Genomic DNA, 19,173 nt, shown 5'->3' with positions numbered 1-19,173 from the left:
GCTCTGTTACCAGTTGATAGGAATCACACAACGAAGAATTCCCAATTTTTTCAGGATTTATGATCAATTAGAAAATAAACCACACCGCAGAATGATGAAATTATACCAATTCGATAAAAAAGGTGGAGTAGAAATTAAAACAGAAGGACAATCAAAGAAACCAGATAAGCACACGAGAATTGACGTGGAAAAATAAGAGAACGTGAAAAAATCGCGGAACCACACCATCAGAAATTTTTACTTTGAAATTCAGAAAGTTTTACAAAGAATTCACACAAGTTCTCTCTCTAAACACAACAAAACTTACAAAACTCGCTCACAAATTTCCCTCTCCGATTCAACGGAAAAATCACGTCGAAGAATACCGAAGAAGATACATCAAGCACTACCTTACGCCGCTCGAAATCGGGATTAACAACCAATTTTCGACACCAATTGCTTCTGACATATAGGCGCCCGAACTTGGCACATATGCACCAAGTTCTTGGGAAACAAGCGCCTATATGGGAGCATATGTGCCCAAAGCCGGCGCATAGGCGCCGACTTGTCTGTTCGAGCAACACCCAAGTGAACGCTTAAGTGCCCACAACCCGACGCATAGGCACCGGGTGCTCTGTCTTTTTGCTTATCAAATTAGTCTCCACTCATATCAGAGATATATATTAACGTGTGAAAGCTTGAAACATGTCACGTATTCTTATCTTAGGTTGTATTGCGTTGGATAGTTGGCTGTGTAAGTTAATGCATGTGCTAAGGAAGCATGGCATAATTTTGATATTTTTGAAATATCTGAAGGAATTAAGAAGAGGGAAAAAATAAAGGAAACCATAAGAAGTTTGTTTTCAGGGGCTCGAAGTATCATCTCAATGAAATGATGGTCTTTTTTTAAGGAACTTTTGAAGTGAGCAATTTTTTTTTGTGTTTCCTCATTTCTCTTTCTTTGTATTTCTTCCAATATATTTTTCTCTTAATCGTTTTATGGGACTTGAGGATTGATTTTCTATTTCTTTGTTGAGTACGGTTGTAATCCAAGTTTGGGATGAGTGGATGCGTGTATTTTTATTATATAACATGATTGTTGCATCTTTATTAGTAGGTAGTATCTCTCCATTCTTATATATGTACGCTTGCTTGAGTCGAACCATGTGAATGTTAGTGTTCTCCTTTTCATGGTGTTTGATCTCTTTTACAATTCCTTTGTGATTTATTGTAATTGCTATTGGGGTGACGCTTCAGTAATACAAAGTAAAGCGTCGTCTTTACTTAACATCGAAGTCATGCTATAACAGTTTACTCAACATCAAAGTCATGCTATAACAGTTTAATTAGTCGATAATAATCCATAAGCAAACTTTTGCTTATCCATATGATTGCACTCATGAAGTGTTATTGTAATTCTCTTTGTTGCTCTTTTTCGGCCACTCAATCACATTTCATTCCTTTTTGCTGTTTTTCTTTCTTAGAATACTGATCTGAAGTTTTCACTTTCAGCTTCAGCTTTTTGTGCTCTCTAATCTGTTTATTGATAATGCTGTACCTCTTACAATGCACTTATTAGCCTTTCCTAACATTACAAATAATAATTATGATAAGCGAAGTCCAGTTTTTTCTACATTTTTTCATCCTTTTTAATTAATGTTCTGATGCCCTTGTTCTGGCGGATTTCGCTGGTTTCTTTCTTTGTTGTATTGGTTTAGGAGAATTAAGAGTTTATCCATGTTATGTACGCAGAAATCAGTTTCAGTTTAAAGTGAGTTGAGATAGAAAAGGATTGCCCATAAAACTTATACTTACATAAACTAAAACTGTGTTAGTAAATTTTAAGATTAAAATTTCATAGTCAGAAATGAGTAGATCCTAGTATAGTTAGGTTTTACTGCAAATTTTAGAGACTAATCAGTTCTTTAAACTGATCATTCTATTTTTATTTTTTTCCAAGTAGAAAGTTTGAAGATTTGCCAAATTGTTATGCCCTTATTATGTAAAGTGCATATTCAAATTGTTTTATATTGTTTTTTATTGTTCACAAAACTCTTGAATATGCCTTAATATGTGAATTGCATATTCAAATTTGTTTTAATTGTTCACGGCTCTTTTATTTATTTATTTATTTTTTTGTGGTTGTTTGCATGATTTATTAAACGGGAAGTGCAAATTTTTTATGTGAAATAATTTCATGAAGGAGTGCTTCCTTTGTTTTCTTCAGTTTCATACTCTGGCTTCTCTTTCTAGGTAATCTTTTAGGTTTTTATCTGAACAGCACCTTCCAGAATTTAAGGTTGACATATTTACCTACAGATACGAGTACTATTTTGCCCTACTACGTGATTTTCCAGAACTGCAGTTCACTCTAAACGGTGGCATCACTTGTGTCAATCAGGTAAAGATTAAATCAGGGTTTGATTTTAATTTATGGTGGACCCACTCTGGGAATTCCTCCCTTTCTTTCCTATTGCATGAATTTTTTTCTCAACTTTATGTGCCACTTTCTTTTTTTTAAATATCATACGTAACACGTGATCTTTTTTTTAATAACCAATGTTACTTATGCCACCTATTTAGCTATTTATGTTATGGTTTACTTTTGCTTTATAGTTTGAGATACCGATTTGGTGAGAAAGACTATGTAGCACCGACACTTATAAAATTATGCCGTACCCATGTCAGACACGTATCAGATATCGACACTTATTTAACACATCCCAACACTTGTCCGACATTATAAAATATATGTCTGAATTTTTTCGAGCTCAAACACATCAGGGATAAGCCTCGACACCACATCAGATATGAGCTCAACACAATTTGGGTGACAATGAAATGTAAAAAATTATAAATATATGTATAACCATAATTATACATTATAGTCGAAGCCGCCTCCTCTCTCGTCATATCAAAGCTCTCTCTAACATTCATCAAAATCGAGTATCGAAAGTGCATCCAATATTCGTCGAAGCCGAGCATCAAAGTTTCATGTTGCATTCGTCTAAATTGAGCATTGTAGTTATATTTTGTTCATCAAAGTCAAACCTACACCCGCTAAAGCGGAAGTTGTAATTTCCTTTGTTGCAACATGAGTAGGAGTCAAACCCGTTTTTTGAGGCCGATCCAAATACCCACAAACTTTGTGATGCTTTCATTAAAATTTGTATTTGCCGAAGCCAAGTGGATTCAAAACCGTCTTAATTTTGTAAGCGATAATTTATATTTTTTTCACTCGTGAATGAGTTAACGGTTATAAATTCATACTTATTCTAATTCTAAAAGTTAAATTTTATCTTATTTAATTAAAAAAGTAGGATATTTTGAATTTTAGTTGATAAGTTGGAGGAATTCTTTTGAAACATATTATAAGTCTTATTTTAAAAATTAATTTTCATAAACATGAGGTTTCACAATACAAATTATAGATGTCTTTAATAAAGGATAATGACAAAATATACACTTTACATTAATAAATAATTAAATATTTAAACGTATCCATGACATTTGCCTTTTTTTTTCAATTATCTGTGTCGGTGTCCCGTTTTCTTGTTCCTGCTTTTTAGGAAAAAGATTTATGGAACAATATGTCCATTGATGATAGCTTGAATTATTCCTCTTTTTTGAATGATTGCTTCCTCTTTCTATTTTCTTTTTCATCTACTTTGTCCTTCTTATAGCCCTCTTTTACTCTTACAATTAATTCGACCTTCCCTTGATTGCTTGAGTAGAGAAAGAAAGCTAGAGAGGGAGGGAGGGAAGGAGTATGTTGTGTTGATACCTAACGCAGGGGGCTGGGAGGGGGGCGCGAGGCGGGGACGTCATTGTGGAACGCGAGCGAGGAGAGTCCGGCTGAACTGGCCTGGGGCGGGTTCCGATTGAACCTGTTGGGGCTGGTACGGGCTGAACCGGTTGACATTCTTATGGGAGGGATGTGCTGCTCTTGCCTCGCCTTCCTTTGCTTTCCCTATTCCTGCATCCCTTGCCTTTCTTGGAGCCAAAATTTGCCGCCCACTTTGCCGCCCATTGTTTTCCCTCTGTCCCTATCTATTTATACATATGTTTGCTAGAATCACGGTTAGTTTTTTTGCTTGTTTCAGAGTTTCTCTTGGAGTCTTCTCCTCTTCCTAGGGCTGTATCCGATGATGGACAGTGCTTCGGCTGTATCCTATTTCGAGATGGCGTTGTATCCTCCTCTGTCATCTTCTCTAACCCTTCTCCTACGCCTTCCTTAGCCGCCAACCATCCCCTTATCTGCCGCCTACCTCTACTGTCGCAAATCTGCTATCCAACCTTTCAAAACCTGCTGCCTAGCCTTCCAAGCGCCCACATTCACTCCCCCAACCTTCCAACTGCCCACCTGCATTCCCCCAACCTTCCGGAACCTGAGTCCAGTCAAAATGTGCCTTCTCCTAGTTGTGCCACCTGTTTTCCTACACTTCTCCCTGTGGTCTAGCCCTCCAACCATCATCCCTACCTTCCCTAACCACTACTGCAACCTCTTCTTCCTCTCATAGTTCCTTCCTTTCCACTACTACATCCCCCTCGCGGACACCATTGTCGCCTGAGATCTTCTTATCTGACCCTAGCCAGAAATTAATGTCTGTTGCAATTTCCTTTTAGTTGAGTATTGTTTGTAATCCTAACCAGTTGATTAATAAAGTTTGCTTCTGTTTCTGCTGATTTTTGAACTGTTTCTGGTTTCATTTGTATCAGTGCTAGCCTAACTCTAATCCTATCCTATGGTTTCTTAGCATCTTCCATAAACCAAAAATTTTCTTTCCTACCACCAAATACACTTTCCATTTCCACAAATTCCAAACTCTAACCATGCCACTAAGAAGATATATGCCCAATCCCACCCAGGAAGAGATACGATGAGAGCTATGCCGCCTTCAATAGAGGCTTGCAAAGATTGTTAAGATGACATGAGGAGAGCTTACCCTTGACCGAGATCTGGAGAGTCGAAGGGGAGAGAGGAGGATCTGAATCCATTCCAAAGAGAGAATTTCAACGATGAAGAAGACAAGCTACGTTGTTTCAGGATCCAATATCAGAGGAGGCCTAGAGAAGGGTATCCGAATTCTTTCCATGCAAAGAATTGTAGAAAGGAGATATCATTGAGAGGGCAAAGAGACTCTGACATCAAAGTGGATCTGCCAGAGTTTGAGAGGCATGGATCCAAAAGAATTTATTAATTGATTGCAATTTGTTGAACGGATCTTCGAGTATAAGGATGTGCTACAGGATAAGAGGGTTAAATTAGATGTTACAATGACGAAAAATACTTCTTTATAGTGGGAGAACTTACAGTGATAGAGGAAAATGGAAGATAACAATAAGATTACGAGGTGAGAGAAAATGAAGAAGACGATGCAGAGGAAATACCTCTCACCCCATTACAACCAAGACGCGTTTCTGAGGCTCCATCACCAGTAGAGGAGTTCACAAACTAGTTTGATTAGTTGCAGATGAGGTGTGATTTGGTCGAGCTAGAGGAGCACACCATAGCTCATTTTCTGGAGGGGTTGAAGCCAACTATTAGCAATGTGGTGCAACTGCAATCTTATTTGTCACTTGGAGATGTTCTGACTCTAGCCTTTAAGACAGAAAGACAACAGAAATAAAGACGGCGGCAGCCGTCCTTCAGGCAACATCTGTCAGTAAAACAGTCATCTATATTTACCACGACCGACACGGGTACCTCAGGAGGAACTTGTAAGTTTGGACAAGGAAGTGACACGCCGAATTAGAGTGAGAAGAAACAGGAGAAAGATAGCTCTTCCAATACAATAACAACCAGAAAGTGTTTCAAGTGACACGACAATGGCCATATAGACTCCAACTTACCCACGAGCCGAGTAGTCAACCTCACCGAGCGGGGAACTATGGAGGAAGCTTGTAATGAGGAGACATCTGTGGACTAGTGTGAGGTGTATCATCTTCCACCAGATGAAGGGGAAACACTCGTAATTCGAGGGGTCCTACAGACTGATATTGATACAAGGGATTCACAGTAGCTTCGCTACAAAATATTCTACACTTGGTGCACCGTGAACTGGAAGGTATGTAGTCTCATCATTGATGGAGGGAGCAGTAAGAACGTGGCGTTGACACAAATAATTGATAAGTTGGGCCTTATGACTCAGAGACATTCCCACTCGTATTCACTGACGCGGCTTTGGGTCAACATCGATCGAAAATACTTACTGTGATTTTCAATTGGGGTTCAACTGCATGATAGGGTGTGGTGCTACGTTGTCTCTATGGATGTCAGCCACCTTTTGTTGGGGAGACCATGACAGTTTGACCGAAGGACTCAACAAGATGAATTCAGAAACACTTATTACTTCACCAAGGATGGGAAGTACATCTTTCTAGTTTCTTTGGCGGAGCCCATGATCATAGGAGCCCTCACCAGCAGAGCAGTCTTGGTGGAATGAGTTTTGGTGACAATAGAGGATGATGAGATTGCGATATCAGCTCTATACACAGGACATACACGACATTAGATATTTTAGGATATCAGGGTTTATATCTTACCACCATCGCCACCACCGTGCGGAAAGGCTCAGGTTACCTCCACTTCAGGTGTGATTTAGTCGACCGTGGATGAACTTGGGAGTATTCAGCAACAGAGACGGGGGATGTACTTCAGTTCAGTAGTAAACTCCTAGAAGATTGGACCGATGTGCTCGTAAGTTGGGAAAGACCCTCGGGTATCTTGGAGGACGATGCGGTAGCCAGTGGGATCTAAGTGCTTCTAGGAGTACCAACGAAGAACTGGAAGCTTCGATAAATGAAGTTAAAGCTCCCCCAATGCCGAGCGATTAATATGAGGGCTTGGAGGGGGACGCAAGTGCGGAACACGAGCGAGGAGAGGCCGGTTAAACCGTCTTGTGGCGAGTCCGGCCCAGCCTTCTGCTGGACCGATTGACATTCTTAGGGGCGGGATGTGCTGCTCTCGCCTCGCCTTCCTTTGATTTCCTAATACTCACATCCATGGCCTTTCTTGGAGCTAGAAATTGCTGTCCACTGCGTCCCCCTCTTTTCTTTTTAGTTTCCTCCTATCCCTATCTATTTATATGTATGTTTGCCAGAATTAGGGTTAGTTTTTTGCTTGTTGTTGTTTTAGAGTTTCTCTTAGGGTCTTCTCTTCTCCCTGGTTGTATCCTATTCCGAGGTGGTTTTGTATCCTCCCTTATCATCTTCCCTAACCCTTCTCCTACGGCTTCCCTAGCCGCTGACCATCCCCTTCCCTGTCAGCTGCCCTGTCACCCACCTCTATTGCCTCAAACCTACTATCTAGCCTCCCAAAACCTACTGCACAACCTTCCAACCGCTCAGCTGCACTTCCCCAGCCTTCCAGATCCTGAGACTAGTCAACACGTGCCTTCCCCTTGCTGTGCTGCCTGTTATCTTGCACTTCCCTCTGCTGTCCAACCCTCCAGCCGACAACCTGCAGGCCCCCCACCTTCCCTAACCACTACTACAACCTTTTCTTCCTTTCGTAGTTCCCTCCCCCCCACTACTTCAACCCCCTCGTGGACACCATCGTCGCATCAGATCTTCATATCCAGCCCTAGATGGAGATTAGTGTCTGTTGTAAATTCCTTTTATTTGAGTTTTAATGTAACCCTAACTAATTGATTAATGAAGTTTGCTTCTTTTTCTGCTGATTTCTGAAGTTCCGATATCATTGCCGCTTCCATTAACATGAGAATTAACCACAAAGGGAGTATTTTGTGGATCTCAAAGAGATCTAAAAGATTTCGCTTTAATTTTAAACCTAAACTTATGTTTTGTATGGATCTCTTTATCCCATCCATGAAAGTAGATAAAATTTTACATAACAAGTTTATTTCTTATTTTTTCTAAACCTAATCCCCCTTTAAAATAACTCTCAATATTTTTTTTATTGGAGTATAATGATATATGGATGATGGTTTGCCGCATCTGTAGGTTTGATCTATGGTGGTTTCTATACCCTGTATCTTTGGTTTGTTTGACAGTCTATGCTATGTTTAGCTTTTTCTTGGTAGAATCTTTTTATTCCACCGTTAGAGTCAATTAGCAGAATGAACCAAACCCATTATTATGATTGGGTCCTAATTTATTCGTAGAGTCACATCACCAAGAAAGAACTAGAAATTGAGTAGATACGAACCCAAATAACATGAGAGGAATGAGAGGGAAATTAAATCTCTCAATATCTGAGAATTTATCTCATATTACAATGATCACCCATATTTATAGTGGAGTTGGCTTATATGTTATATATAAAATATTCATTATCTATGAATCCTAAGAGAATCTTGCTTTTCTTTTTTCTTCTTTAGGCTTGGGTATTATAATTAATATTATCCGGATAATGTATTATATTTGTAATTGTTTATCTTTTCCTTAGACCTCTTACTTTTGGTAATGTTTTTTCGATCAACTTAACCATAAGGTGAGTTGAGCTTTCTGGGTGAGTTAATCATGGACGAGTTGATCTTTTGGGTGAGTTGCATGATTGTTTCATGTCATGATGCAACCCGATATCTTAGGTTTAATCAGTGCGGGAACAAATGGCCAAATCGTAGTAACATAACAATCTAACTGTAACAATAGTGAATAATAATATTCAACTATAAAAGAGTCATATATCCATAAGACATAGTAAGTATCATCTAACAAAATATAAAAGATTATCAAGATTTGAACAATAATAAAAACAGAAGAGACTAAATATAGAAACCAAATAGTCTATTACTTATTTCCAATATCTTATCTCATTTTGTAAAAAAACCCTCCTATAACTCATATTAATCTAACAAATTTTTTTCTTGAAAGAAACAATTATATAACACATTAAGTTTACAACTTAGTGAATAGTGATAGTTTTATTATGCATTAAGTCATTATGCAAATGCTTACACATGAATGTTCAAAAGAAATATGATTATTAATTTATAAAATAAACTTTAAAGTTTTATTTTTAATAATAATTTTTATTATTTCATGTTTAATCATTTATATTTTTCATTTTCTTTTCTTTGTGAAATCACCTCAAAAGCATAGTAGAAACCTTGTAACAATTAAGGTACAACTATTTTTATTTTCATTTTCATGTACAATTATAATAGTGTTCTAGTATCATAAGCGGTGCTCCTGATTGGCTTAATAATTTATTTTTCATCTAAAATATATTTTATTCTTTTCAATAAATTGAATCTATTCATAAAATTTTTTAAACAATATAAAAATAAAATAATTTAAAACATTTAACAGTTTAAAATCACTTTTAAACTTTCAACTTATATAACAATAAATCAAACATTTGTAAAATCTATATATATCTATATATATACATATATATGTACATATATATGTATATTAAAAAGCACAAGGGCAATTATATTAAAGATAAAATGGTACAGATAGATTGTATGAGTGGACCACACACAAAAAACCCAAAAAAGAGATGGTACATATAAGATCAATCGGGACGACCCAATTTAGTTTTGTCTCTGCCTCTAGTTCTCGGAACGGAACCAACTAACAAATTGGTGAGGTGCGTACCATTACCCGAAGTAACCAAAGTATCATCCATTATATTCCGTAGTTTAAGTAGATCTCCATTCTTCTTCTTCCTCCTGGAAGTATAAACCTGTCATTCCTCATCTGAAAATTGTTGCTCATTCGGATGAGGTGGTAGAGCTGCAGTAGAAAGATTGCCAATAGTTGTAATCACAATAAGTTCTAGTGTATGTGAAGTATGAGTTGTCGCCTTTACACCGGATACTTTCTGAAGATGGGGAGCTGTAAGGTTCTCCTGATTATAAGTTCGAACACCATCCTTTGTAGGTAAGGATCCTTCAGTACTGTTTTCAACAGGGTTTGAAAGTGTAGGTTGCCTGGCAGAGCCATCCAGCATCACATCAATCGCAAAAACAACATTGTCAGGGGGGTCCACAAGGGCAATTAAATCAGACACCAAATTCTATCATGTGGTAGTTTTCTCTCCAGGTAGAACAAATATATCTAGAGTAGTGGGGTTAGACTTATTCTTATTCACTTGAACTTTAGATTTTAAATTAGGATGGAGCTTATGACATTTATCAAGGGTATGCCCAAACATCTTACAAAGAGAACAATAAAGAGGTCTATGTTTCATGACGATTTGTCGTTAATATCTATTATGAGTTGTGCCCAACCAGACTTCAGTAACATATGGTAAAGTAATATCTTTTTTCATAAGTATTCTGGCTACAGAATGTCTGGTTAGGTTGAATGTGGGTAAATCTAGCTTCATAGGGTCCCCCACTATGATCCCGATAGAGTAAAGAACCTGATGATTAAAAAAGCGTAGCTTGAGATCAGGTAGATTAAATCATACCGATACAATAGGAGTTTCATGATTGTGGTAAAAATCAGGAGACTACTTGAGTAGCTTCATTGACTTGCCTGCAATGTTAAGATATTTTTTGGAGAAAATCCGAGTGTTGCATTCAACCACAGTTAATTGAATCAACACATGTCTCCAATCCATGGGCTTCACTTTCCACTTTTCTGCTAGTTTGATATCACCAAAACTTTTTCTAATAACTTCCATAGGTGGGTGGCCCTACTGAAATTTTCCAATAAGAGCGAATTTGAATTTCTTAGTAAGGGTTGAAATTTCTAAGTCAGAGGAAAAAAGTGTTGTTTTTCACTTTTCCTACTTGTCTTCTTAACAAAGGGGCAGTCACTTGTACCATCACGACAATCCTTATAGCTGGAGGGGAAGACAACCGCCGACTCCATCTGAGGATTACCCACCAAGTGGGCAAAGGAGGCGATGCCAAGTTCAACCGAAGAAAGAGGGAGCGCCATCAGAGCAGGGAAATCCACTGCTGGAAGATTCCGAGATAATCACGGCGAGGTTCAAAAGAAAGCGAGGTTGTCGGACGTTCGCCTCTGCTTTGCTGCTTCAAGCCCAAGGAAAGGAAGAGCCCGTGCCCATGCTCAGGAACACTGCGAGAGAACGTCTTTCCAAGCGGGAACGAATGATTGCACACCAGAAGGCGTCGGCGTTGGAATTAGAGAACGAAGCGCTACGAAGACGACAAAAGACGAAACAGTCGCGATTGGTTTGAAACCGCGGAAGACGAGCTGCGATCGGGGTTGCGGACAGGCGCAGCTCGACGAAGCTCTACGAAGGCGACGGAAGACGAAACAGAGGAGTGAACTCCTCCTAATTCTTCGAGCGTGAAAATGCCGTAGCAGAGGCTAGGGTTCGCCATGAGGCGAAACCCTAGCAGAGCCTCCTTGACGTAAATATGATTCTTCACACACACACACACACACACGCGCACACACACACACACACATATATAGATCCATTTAATTTGTGTGATATTAAAATTTTATTCTTTTAACACTATACTATTTTAATATAAAAAAATAAATTTAATTCATATAAAACAGTAATTACTCATATTAATCTTTCCAAGGCCTCCTTATATGCTTATTCTTCGTTGATCATCATTTAGTCTGTTATTGTTATACAATCAAGAACCTAAAGTATTTTTAAAATACACATCAGTTTAAATGTCTAGCTATTTTCTAAAAAAATAAATGACTAAAGTAGCATTTACCTTAGTTTTTCTATTCATTATTTTTGCCAATCTAATAATCTTGTTCCCTTGTAATCTTTCGATATATTTGTTCCTCAATTCTTGATTTCCTATCATTAATTTGTAATATTCATTATTTAATAAATTTTAACCAAATAATATATTTATATTAATTGAAAATTCCTAAACTTCAAATCATTTTTTTTCTTCTCTATGCAAATTTCACGTTCCAAATCTCCTATTGCATAAAATGCTCTTCAAGCCCTTATTTTACTCCATAACATTACTATTAACATAATAACTTTCAATTAAAGTTATAATTTTCAATTTAAAACAAAAAGCTCTAACCTTTACAGGTTTGGTTTGACAACTCCAGTATGTGAAAACGTCCCCTTGTCACCCCCTGCCTCTTGCTACACAGATGCCCACACAATCCCTACACCTAACGTCTCTTTCTTAGCGACCGAGTTCCACTTTCGTGGACAGCGCCGCATCGCATGGCTTCTCTCACACACATAGTGTCACCTCGAGTACCCACGAGTGAACTTGGCATAGAAGGTGTCCTCTCCTTTGTTCATTACCCACAAGAGAACAAGCCAAACCCCACAATGGCATCGACCCCCTCGTTTTTACATCAGGCACACAGTGGTGTCGCTCGCCTCACCCACTTTCACATAAGCCGCTTGGTTCTCCCCTCCCGTTTTAATGTTGTCTCCTCTCGATTCCAACTCTCGCTCTTTCTCTACATTTTCGATTCAAACGAGACTATCTTACTCGCCTCTTACTGACAAAACTGTTGAAATGGTTTCATTCTTGTTCGAGATGACCCTATCACTTAAAAAATTTTAATTATCTTTTTTTTAGTTATTATAATTTCACAGTTTTATAAAAATTTTGTGCTCAAAATTTGAAAATTATATTAAATATAACATATCTCATTTGAATAGATGTGGATATCTTCCTTGCATATCATAAACTTTCGCCCAAGTGACAGTTTTTTATCCATGCTTTCATAGAATATGTACAAATGGAATATCTTTATTACAATCATTCTTAACATCATAATCCAGTTTCTTCTTAGATTCTTTCATAAATGTCAAATATATCGATTGTATTTGTAATAACTTTATTTGATTCATTAGCAATATATTTCCTAAGTGAATAATTATGAAAAATATTGTGTAGTCCGTGCATGTGAGCTGGTAGAATTAATCAGTAAGCTACTTTTTTCAGTCATTTCAATACTTTCATTTGGACCTACATGCCTTTGACACAATTTCTGTCTTTCAAATCATTGCGCACAATTCAATAGACTGATTTTGATAAAAATAAACTTCAAATAGCAATAATTTGCGTTTAGCATCATAATATTTTTATTGTCCATCTTACACATCCCTTTACTCTGATCAGTCAAATCTTCTTAGTAGCAACGTTTACTGAATCAACATCAATGACTTTTCTTTCATCTGTTTCATCTTAGTACAATAGTTTCCTGCATTTTCAAAATAAAATTTCATTTAGATCCATTGTATTGCTTGTCTGATATTTATTATGATAAATGAATTCTACTAGTGATAAATGTGACTCCCATCATCCACCAAAATCATGAACTTATTAACAGAGTAGATTTTCCAAAATTTGAATAGTCCTCTTTGATTGACCATCTAATTGAGGGTGAAATATTATACTGAAAATTAATCTTGTAACCAAAGACTCTTGAACTTTCCTCCACAATTTGAATGAAAACTTGCCATCTTTATTTGATATTATGGATTTTACTATCCATGCAACCGTACAATTTCATGCATATATAACTTTGCTAATTTTTCAACATAATCTATTTATCTGATGACAAGAAATGTGTTGACTTAGTCATTCTATCTATAATGACACAATTAACACCATATTCTTATCTTGATCTAAGCAACCCAACCATAAAATCTGTTGTTTTCCTCTCTCATTTTTACTTAGGTATTGGCAAGGACCGTAATTGATCATTTGATCTTTTGATGTTTTGCCTTCATTAACTAATATGCAGGACACTTGGTCATAAATTCTGAAACCTTTTTTTAATTTTGGCCACCAAAATATTTTTCTCATGATGCATTTTATTATTTTCTAGATGAATAGTATAACTAGAATAATGCACTTCCTTTCAAAATTTTTCTCTAAAATTATTAACATTTGGAATATAGATCTTGCCTTTGTATTTCAACAAGTCATCCTCATCTATTATGTGTCTAACTAAACCGTCTGACTTGAATTCTTCTAAGATCTTCTGAACAGTAGCATCTTAGCTAGTGAATATCTGATTTTGCTTTTTAAATTAGTCTAAACTGTTAGTTGATTTAATTGAACAATATTCTCATTACTATAGTTAATCACTTATAGCTAGCAACCTAAAAGTTCCTTGCTCAGCATTTTTGCAATAGTATTTGCCTTTCCTAGATGATATTGAATATTCAAATCATAGCTTTTAATAAATTTTAGCCATTCTCTATCTTTGATTGAATTCTGAGCGAATATATACTTTATGCTCTAATGATCTGTAAAAAAAATTTACATTTGCCTTCATATAAGTAGTGTCTTCAAAATTGAAGTACAAACAAAACTGCTGTTAACTCCAAATCATGTGAGGTAATTTCCGTTACGACCTAATCCGGAGCTTGAAATTAATCAAATCGAGAATAGATGGTTGGACGGTGGAATTAAATTTTCTGTTATTCTATTTCTATCACTAACAATTTAATATCTAAGTATTAATAAAAAATTCATTAAAGAAAAAAATTATATTGGCTAAAAAAATAGTTACTTTTTGGGTTGCTGACCTCACATTCTGTACACATTGGTTTCTTTTATATTCATCCAATTCAAAAGCTTAAAATCTAAAAAAATATTAAAGCATATTAAGTTATCTAAAGATGGCTCAGGAGCAATCACTCTCTTAAGCTACATTAACCAAATAAAAAAAAATGATATACATGTTATTTCATTTTTTTTAATAAGATCTTATAATAATATAATATGTGTCCATGACATTTAATTAATAGAAATAACTTAAACTTCTATATACATTAATTTTAACTCTACATTCCATAGTTTAATATTTAACTTTTCTTTTACTTCATACAATTAACAATCATATCTGTCTTAGGAACACCATTAAAACATAACCTAGCACAATTCTAGTCGATATTATCCTGTTGATACAACGATTCATGATCTAATTTACACAATCGTTAAAGGTAGAAAGGTGCCTACTCGCTCCTGACATATATTCTTCCATCTGTACAGTGGTTAGTGATCTAATCATCATAATTGTCTAGGGTGATAACATAACATCTATGCGTGCAAATACATTGATGTCCCCTGCTGATACACAAAAAATATATGCATTTTTAGACCCATATTTTATACTCATTTTTGGTGATATTTTTTTGGTGATATTGCATTACTCATTTTTGGTGATATTGCATTTTAATGAAAGATATTTTCTATGTTTTATTGCAGGTTGTTGATTTTGGGGACTTAGTGCAAAAAAGAAGCAAAAAGGATTGAATTTGGAGCAAAAATGAAGAAGTTCAAAATTTGTTCAACGCCGACGCTATTTGACAGAAAATTGGGATTTAATTACGGGTCTTTGGCGCCGTCGGTGCCAATGTCGGTGGAAGCCCTGTTTCTAGAAGATTCTACGAATTTGGATGATTTTTGAATAGTTGTTGGATGCACTTATTGGAGAACTGACCTAAGCTCTATTTAGGGCCAAAATTTGATCAGAAACCCCCCCCCCCTTCGCACCATTTCAACTTTTTCCACTTATTTTCAATTTTCCTCTTCACACATCTACATTCCACACCATTAGTTAGTTATTATTTTTATAGATTTTAGTTTTTGTGGTGAGTTTAAGTGTGAATTCTTCTGTAAGAAGTGTTAGAGAGGAAGATAAGTGAGAGATTTCTTCTTCCTACATTTCCTAAGAGAGGTTATAAAAGATTTGCTTTGAGAAAGAGTTTCAGATAAGTATTATTTATTTATTATTGTTATATGAACTTTCTTTTATATATGAAATTTGTTTTTTATTGTATCTTTCTCATTAAGTCTGAGCAGATTCTTTTATCTTTCTCTCTACTCTGAGATATGGTGAAATGAAGAGATAATGTAGATGTGCAAATGTTAAAATTTAAAGTAAATTATGATGGTTTTTCAATTTCCTTCTTAATTTATTTTTCAATCCGACCAATTGAATTGTTAAAATATGTTGTGAAACATATGATCCTGGAAATAGAGTATGAGTTCTATAACAGTGTGAGAATTACATTTAATTCCATTGAGGAGTATTTCGTTCATGGGATTAAGTGCAAAGAAGTAGTAAAATTTACTTTATTGGGTGTAGAATTAGAGATTTCTAGGATGACAGACTAAAAATCCTCAATTCGATCTTAGTGTTTAAAAACTAAAGCGAGAGTTACCCTTTAGGGGAAGGGAAGTAGGAGCTCTAGAGTGGGAGCCAGTATCCTCCTAGCCTAACCACGGATTTACGGACTAAACCTAAGATTAGCCAATAATTTTTTATAACACTGAATCAGGGTAGAGATTTAAAATTGCTCCTATTTGACACAATACATATCTAAACTATTTATTTCATCTCGGTTCACCGAAAACTCATTGTAGTGAGAAAGATGCTTTTTCACATTAAAAAACTTTATTACATAAACATAGTTTAGTAGTTATTAATTTTAAAATCTGTTTTTAAATTCTGTTAGTAGTAAATAATTTAACTTTAATAATATCTTAAACTTTCAAAATTAGTGACAGTAATTTCATTTGATTTTTGTAAATTTCCTAGTTAATTTATCATTTCAAATTTGTACCTTTCCCGTGAGATCGATATTTGAGAATTAAAAAGAAAGTCTTATATTACTTGATAACGATACATATATTTGCGTAGAATCCCAACTTTAAGTGCTTAAAGCTATTATTCATAAAATACCACATCAAGTTTTTGACGCTGTTGCAAAGTGGAGTCAACTTTTTAAATTTTACATAACTGTATTTTGTTGAGATCAAGTTTTAGGCGCCGTTGCCGGGGAAAGTAACAGTAAATTAAATAGATTTGGTAAATTAGGAAATTTAGAGATAAAAATATACAAAATATAAAATATCAAAAAAATTATAAAATCAAAAAAATCCAAAAATATATAACTATATATTTAAGAGTATTTTTTAGAAATTTTTCTTTATTATTTTGTTTATGTGAAACATTAAATCTGAAGGTTTAGTACATTACGATTCAGAATTAGAACGTACTATTAAAAAAATTCAAAAACAAAAAAAAAAAGAAATTAAAATTTTGAATAAAATGACGAATAACTTAGATAATCAAATAAATGAAAATCAAATTTAGATAATCAAATAAATGAAAATCGACAAAGATCTTTAAAAAATTATGTTAATCTAATAGCAGATGAACTTCACTTAACTATTCAAAATCATGATATTGCTGCTGATTCGTTTGAGCTTAAACCTGCTATTATCCAAATGGTACAAAATAATCGGTTTGAAGAAACACTTATTGAAGATCTCAACTTACATCTTGCTTGGGAGAACTATCACAAAAATTCTTGGTTAAACCCATTAGTACCTGGATCTATCAGAATTTGGGGAGAACTATCACAAAATTTCTTGGCTAAATATTTTTCACTCTCGAAAACCGCTAAGCTTAGAGATATTTTATTTTTTTGTCAGTTTGAAGGGGAATCAATATATGAAGCCTGAGAAAGATTTAAGGATCTCCTTAGAAAATGTCCACACAATGCTTTATCAGATTGATTAATAATTCAAATTTTTTACAATAAATTAGTAGGATCACTTAGATTTATTATAGATGCTGTTGATGACGGATCTTTAATGTCAAAATCTTTTTATGAAGCATACTCTTTAATAGAAGAATTGACTACTAATAATTTTCAATGACCCTTTGAACGGGTAAATCCTAAGAGAGTAGCTAGTATTCATGAATCTGATGCAATGTCTATTTTAGCATATCAAATTGCTGCTATATCGAAAAAGATTGATCAAATTTGAGTGAACTATTTTCAAATACCACCTGTATTAGAGGAAAATTCACTAGGACAGATAATTGATACTCAATAATCTTATGGAACTTTGAATGCTATTAATAATCGAAATAACAATCCTTATTCTAACTATTGCAATCCTGGATGAGAAAATCACCCTAATTTTAGTTGGAATAATTATAACAATTCAATGAACTCCTTAGGAAATTTAAACAATCAAAAAAATCTTAATTATCGACCTTATTTTCCTCCTGGATTTAACTCTAACTCTAACCCACAAGTTAAGGAAAAGAAATTAACGATGGAAGATGTAATGTTGAATATGGGAAATCAAATACAAAATCAAGGGGCTGTTATTAGAAATATTGAAAATCAATTATGACATATTGCTACTGCACTTAGTAACATACCTTCAAGAAATCTTCCGAGTACTGTGGAAGTTAATCCCAAAGATAAAAATAAAGAATAAATTAAAGCAATTTAATTGCGAAGTGGAAAAGAAGTTGAAACAAGAATCCAAAGAGAAACAGAAGTTGATGAGGGGAATGAAGAGATGAAAAATGACTATAATGAAAATGAATAAACACAAGTTCTCTTAGAAAAACCATCACCTCAGTTTCCTGAACGACTAAAACAAAAGAATAAAGACAAACAATTTACAAAATTTTTGAAAATTCTGAAAAAGTTAACGATACATTCATTTGATTGAGGCTTTGGAACAAATACCAAGTTATGTGAAATTTATGAAAGATATACTAAACAAGAAAATGAAGTTTGAACATCATGAGACTGTTGTACTTAATGAAGAGTGTAACGCTATTATCCAGAAAAAGTTTCTTGAAAATTTAAATGATTTTGGTAGTTTTACTATATCTTGTGCAATTGGTGAAAAGTTTTATGGAAAAGCCTTATGTGATTTAGGAGTAAGTATCAATTTTTAAACGTTTAGATTTAGGAGAGATTTCCCCCGCTACTGTAACTCTTTAGTTAGCTAATCAATCAATCATTTATCATAAATAAGTTACAAAAGATGTATTAGTAAAAGTAAATAAATTTATTTTACCTGTAGATTTTATAGTATTAGATATGGAGGAAAATAAAGAAATTCCTATTATTTTGAGGAGACCGTTTCTTGCAACAGGAAAAGCTGTGATAGATGTGTAAAAAAAGAATTAATAATGAAAGTTAATGATAAAGAAGTAAAATTTAATATTGCAAAAGCTATGAAATATTCTGCGATAGAAAAAGACGAATGTTTTAGGATGGAAGTTATTAATTATCTAAGTAATGAACAATTTAAGAAAGAGTTTAAAGAGAAATTAAAGCAAGAAGAATTTAATGAAAATGAGGATAAAATAAAATAAGAAAATTTTGATTATATTCTGGACAAATTTGAAACTTTAGATTTGTTGGAAAATGATAATAAAAATCTTATTCCTTCAAGTATTAAACCACCTGAACTTGAACTGAAAGTATTATCTTATTTAAAATATGTAGTATTTTTAGGAGATTCA

At 34.7% G+C, this 19,173-nt stretch overlaps 1 protein-coding gene across 7 annotated transcripts in view; it reads left to right on the top strand.

Moving 5' to 3' along the window:
- The window catches only part of LOC110030571 (tRNA-dihydrouridine(20/20a) synthase-like), a 90,485-nt gene that overhangs the window by 14,205 nt on the left and 57,107 nt on the right, over positions 1–19,173 (top strand). For all 7 annotated transcript variants that reach the window (XM_020733339.1, XM_020733338.1, XM_020733337.1 and 4 more), the window contains one exon: positions 2,299–2,380. In XM_020733339.1, the coding sequence (XP_020588998.1) occupies positions 2,299–2,380 (82 nt within the window). The remainder of the gene's footprint in view (positions 1–2,298; positions 2,381–19,173) is intronic.

Source organism: Phalaenopsis equestris, unplaced genomic scaffold (genome assembly GCF_001263595.1).
Source record: "Phalaenopsis equestris unplaced genomic scaffold, ASM126359v1 Scaffold000741, whole genome shotgun sequence".
NCBI classification, from domain to species: domain Eukaryota; kingdom Viridiplantae; phylum Streptophyta; class Magnoliopsida; order Asparagales; family Orchidaceae; genus Phalaenopsis; species Phalaenopsis equestris.
The sequence above is the reverse complement of the archived record's forward strand: the minus strand, read 5'-3'. Positions and strand labels throughout refer to the sequence as shown.